The sequence below is a fragment of the Microcaecilia unicolor genome, chromosome 7, assembly GCF_901765095.1.
Source record: "Microcaecilia unicolor chromosome 7, aMicUni1.1, whole genome shotgun sequence".
Taxonomy (NCBI): domain Eukaryota; kingdom Metazoa; phylum Chordata; class Amphibia; order Gymnophiona; family Siphonopidae; genus Microcaecilia; species Microcaecilia unicolor.
Window position 1 is genome coordinate 214742007 of NC_044037.1, and position 5168 is coordinate 214747174.

The following is a 5168-nucleotide window of genomic DNA, read 5'->3' on the forward strand; positions in this document are numbered from 1 at the left end:
TCAGTAAGTGAGGGACTCCCAACATTTTTCTTTGTAACCTGTGAACACAATACAGAGAGATCTTGGGCACTCGAATCCTTCCCCCCCCCCCCCCCCCCCCCCCCCCCCCGTTTTTCCCCCCTGAAACGTTTAATCTATCCTGCGGGTAGAAACAGGTCCGCGGAGTCTGTAACTGGCGACAGATGGTCACTTTCTTTTGGCCACAAAGGGATGGAAGGGAGAGCTCGGCTGCATACAAATCTATCTGCTCACGTGACACCCGCGCCGCTCGCTTGACGTGGATTGCCATATGGCGCGTGCCGGGAAAGGTTTGGAGGCGGGGCTTGAACTCGCTGGGGGAAGGGCAGAGAAAAGCTCAAGCATTGGGAGCATTTACCTTCGGATCTGGGCGCTCGCTCGCTTTCTCTCTCTCTCTCTCTCCCTCCCGCTCTCTCTCTCTCTCTCAAGCAGTGACAGCCTCGCGGGAGCCTCTATATAATCTGAGCGTCCCGTAGGCAGTCCGCAGAAATAAGAGGAATAAAATCTGCACACAAGCTCGCCAGTCACGCCAACCACGGCTCTGGCAGGGGTATGAGACTATCATCGCAAAGGGCACAAATACACAGGTAATTTTGCACCCCTCACGACTTAAAAAAAAAAATACTATACTTTATCAATAACATAGCAATTCTTGATGTTGTTTCTCCAATAAATGACCTCTGAAAATTGTATCTGCTGAGAAAGAAACAGCAGGTACAAACTATAAAATTGTTTGATTTTACTTTTTTGCCATAGTTTGAATTTGGTTAGAATAATTATAGCCTTCCGATGGCTGAGTATTAATAATTAGGTTTTCTCTAGCACTATGATTAGACTTGGTTGAAAAATGAAATGCACAGAAAAGCAAATATCTTTCCTGGGAAAGGGTTTTCTGCAGAATTCTAGCAAGTGAGGAATCTGGAGAATATGTGACAGAAGGGCGCGAATGAGTATCTACTACCTGTTACAGTGCGAGAGGAAGCCATCGGAGCGGAAGCAGGAGTGAGACAAGCAAGTCTCAATTGTTGCATTGAATCTGCTTCCCCTACTGCATCTAGTCATCAAAGAACTCAGGGTTTTTAAATGCAAAAGGTGTTAGCAGAGCGTGATATGGCAAAGTCAAAATCAGGACTGCAACCTTCAAAAGGGCCGTACAATGGACGTATTTATTACAGAGAAATGATTTTGCACCTGATCCCGGAGTGTGCGCTGTCCAGTGCTGAATATAGCCCAGCTCTTGCTATGGAAGTAAAAAAAAAAAAAAAAACCGCCGCTGCTATTAGGAAAACACCTCTACTCTGAAAACTAAAAGCAGGTGCATTCATTTGTGTCCTTTCCTTAATTGCATTTTTATATACTAGTCGGTGATCACTAGATGGAATTTTGAATAGTATAATATGATTAAGTCCCCTAGTAGTTATGTAACAGTATTTAAGTTTAGAGCTTTTTATGATTGCGGGAAAGCAATAGCCTGTTTTATATAGGAAAAAAATACTAGGTTTTGTAAATTGATAATTTACAGTGCTGTTGTCTTAATTTTGAAAGCACGGTTTACAAGAAATATTTTAGTCTACTACTATGAAATTTATAGATTCTGTTTGATTTATGTAACCTTTGAATTTGACACTGTTTTATTTTTTAAGATAATCACATGGTGATTTTGTTAGGACGATCAATTTACAGAGCACCAATAATGTTGATAGTCTATTTTTAAATCAGTCTATTCTTAGTTCTCTATTTTATGTTTATATTTTTTTCTTTCCTCAAAATCGTAGGAGCTGAAAATGACCAAATCCTACACAGAAAATGGACTACTAGTGTCTGAGACGCGGGGCCCTCGGGCATGGGTAGAGGACTGTCTGAACGCCCAGGACAAGAAGGACGAAGCGCTGGAACCCATCTGCAAGGAGGAAGAGGGGAAGGAGGAAGTCCCCCTTATCTCCCGGCATCCAGAGGACGAGGAGGAGGAGGAGGAGGAGGAGGAGGACGACGACGACGACGACGACGAAGAGGACGAGGAAGAAGATAATGACGATCAGAAGCCGAAGAGGCGCGGCCCCAAAAAGAAGAAAATGACCAAAGCGCGAGTGGAGCGCTTCAAGATGCGACGCATGAAGGCCAACGCTCGGGAGAGGAACCGCATGCATGGCTTGAATGCTGCGCTCGATAACCTGCGCAAGGTCGTGCCCTGCTACTCCAAAACGCAAAAGTTGTCTAAGATCGAAACCCTGCGCCTCGCCAAAAACTACATCTGGGCTCTTTCTGAAATTTTGAGATCCGGGAAAAGCCCGGATTTGGTGTCCTTTGTACAGACCCTCTGCAAAGGCTTGTCACAACCTACCACCAACCTAGTGGCTGGGTGTCTTCAACTGAATCCTAGGACTTTCCTTCCAGAGCAGAATCAGGATATGCCACCACATATGCAACCGGCAAGTGCTTCCTTTCCACTGCATCCTTACTCTTATCAGTCTCCTGGTCTTCCTAGTCCGCCATACGGTAATATGGACAGCTCCCATATATTCCACATTAAACCACTTTCCTATGGTGGAGCCTTGGAGTCATTTTTCGAAAGCACTCTCACAGACTGCACCAGTCCATCATTTGATGGACCCCTTAGCCCGCCCCTCAGCGTCAATGGGAACTTTTCCTTCAAGCACGAGCCTCCGTCAGAGTTCGATAAGAATTATGCCTTTACCATGCACTATACAACCGCAAGTCTGGTAGGAGCTCAAGGCCATGGGTCACTGTTCTCTAGCACAGCCTCACGCTGTGAAATTCCCATAGACAGCATTGTGTCATACGATAGCCATTCACATCATGAACGTGTCATGAGTGCCCAACTGAACGCCATCTTTCACGATTAATTCGTCGAAAAACTTTATCTGTAGAAGGAAAGTAATGAAACCAACTGCGCATACATTGACTGTCTTGTTTACAAAGGGCAGCCCATTGGGTACCATTGCTGCAAAGTGCAAATAGCCCACGCTTCTAGTGATGTATGTATTGTTATTACTGCCTTTAGGAGAAAGAGGGATGAAATGTTCCTCTTCACCTGATATATTCTTTTTTAGAGCTCTATTTGAAAGCTACATTACAAATTAGTTTGTACCTGTATTAAGATCATGTTAATTATCTGATCCGGATAACAAAATCACAAGCAATAATTAGGATCTATGCAATTTTTAATGGGCCAATTTTTAAAAGTCTATATTTTTCAACCATTTTACTACTTGTTATCTTTCCCATGCTGAATTATTTTGTTGTGATTTTGTACAGAATTTTTAATGACTTTTATAATGTGAATTTCCTATTTTAAATCATGCAGCTCCATCAATTTTTATACATATTGGAAAATTATATCTAATTTATACAAAATAATTTAACTAATTTAAACCAGCAGAAAAGTGCTTGGAAAGTTGTTCTGTTGCCTTAGCACTTCTTCCCTGTCAAATCGAATATAATTGCACAATCTTCCCAATTTCTTTCCAGCTAAAATTTTGTTTTCCTATTAAGTGAACCAGCCCAATAATGCTTGAATGGATGTAGATATGAAAATGACATATTTTCTATTAAAGCATATAAGTTGACACATCTACTTGCACAAATTGTATAGAAATGTTACCAGCAAAATGCCAACAATCTTTTTTAAACTCAGAAGCTGCTTGACTATCACATGCGATCTGCACTGCTATTTTTTCTTACCCCTGGCATTCTCTGAATCTGTAGAAGGCCTGACGAGAGGAGTGATTTTAGCCAACAAAATTGCATGTTTTTTTTAATCCATGTTCACACAATCTATGGTTTTTCATACCCTGAACTGGAGCTTAAAATGAATCAGGTTATTAACTCTGGGCTGTAATCAACTAGTACAGTAGTCTAAGTTAAATTCAAACCATTTATCACGTAATTAGAACAATAGATAGTGTATGTACAATGCAGGCCAGAAAAAAAAGTGCTGTCTAAAGTGTAATGCTGGTTCAACTGGAATCCATTTGTACTGTAATTTTGTTTGTAATTCTGTATATTATGCTGTAATGCACACTGGGATTTACAAAAAAAAAAAAAAAAAAAAAAAAAGACATCCATTTATAACAATAGTATTGAACACTTGGTCCATTGTTGCATTTCTTCTTAAGTGACTTTTTTCTTAGTGTAAGTAATTCCTATGGGATTATTGTTTCATTCCAAAAGCTCATCAAAAGTTGAAACACTTATTATTTGTAGAATAAAACCAATTAAAGTCTACACCATTTTGTAGTTCTTTTTCTGCACAGATGTGTTCTTATTGTTCTTCTATTGGGATTAAATAAAGCATTATTTAGATTATTCTTGATAGCAGCAGATTCGTATGGTTGACATTTTTAACTTGGCTTTTTACGTTGTTGTTGTTGTTGTTTTCAATATTGTGCAACAATGCTGACTCAGACCGTGCCTATTTCCCTAGGTTTAGTTTGGAAACACAGAACTCATAACTACTACTACTACTTAACATTTCTAGAGCGCTACTAGGGTTACGCAGCGCTGTACAGTTTAACAAAGAAGGACAGTCCCTGCTCAAAGAGCTTACAATCTAATATCACTAAAGAAAAAAAGAACTGTGTTTAATGCCTCATATAAAACTGTATGTTAACAAAATATCAACCTGCAAGCTCTTTGAGCAGGGTCTGTCTTTCTTCTATGTTTGTGCAGCGCTGCGTACGCCTTATAGCGCTATAGAAATGCTAAATAGTAGTAGTAGTAATTTACACAACCGATCAATCATTACAAAGCCTATGCTTTTTATGATTCCAATTAGAACAAATGGCAGTAAGATTTTCTGCTCTCATTCTTATTTTTCCTTACCTGTCTGTAAAGGGACAACTAAGTGCACGCAATTTTCAAAAGCTTCTGGTTTAGCCACCACCACCGGCTTACAATAACTACGAAACCAAAAGCATAACAAAAGCTGGAGGCAAATCTAAAAAAAAAAAAAAACAAGCAAACAAACAAAAAAACCCCATAAAGAATGAAATAGTTTCCAACCAAAAGGAGGGGATTATGGGAGACAGGAGCAAAACAAAAATGATGTACCCCGAGACTAGCCTCGCTGCTATTTCAAATACAATGGCGCTCTATCTTCCTGGGGAAAACCTTTGGTAAATTGAGGCCAA

At 40.2% G+C, this 5168-nt stretch overlaps 1 protein-coding gene across 1 annotated transcript; it reads left to right on the forward strand.

Annotated features, from left to right (window-relative positions):
* The first annotated feature begins 523 nt into the window (after positions 1-523).
* Positions 524-2882, forward strand: NEUROD1 (neuronal differentiation 1). The gene is made up of 2 exons (XM_030209991.1): positions 524-605; positions 1794-2882. Exon 2 carries the CDS (start codon positions 1803-1805, stop codon positions 2880-2882), a length of 1080 nt encoding a protein of 359 aa, XP_030065851.1. The 5' UTR covers positions 524-605; positions 1794-1802.
* The last annotated feature ends 2286 nt before the right edge of the window (positions 2883-5168 follow it).

Bases quoted from the DNA above. Each gene is read 5' to 3' on its own strand.
- NEUROD1 (XM_030209991.1), top strand. From the start codon at position 1,803: ATGACCAAATCCTACACAGAAAATGGACTACTAGTGTCTGAGACGCGG.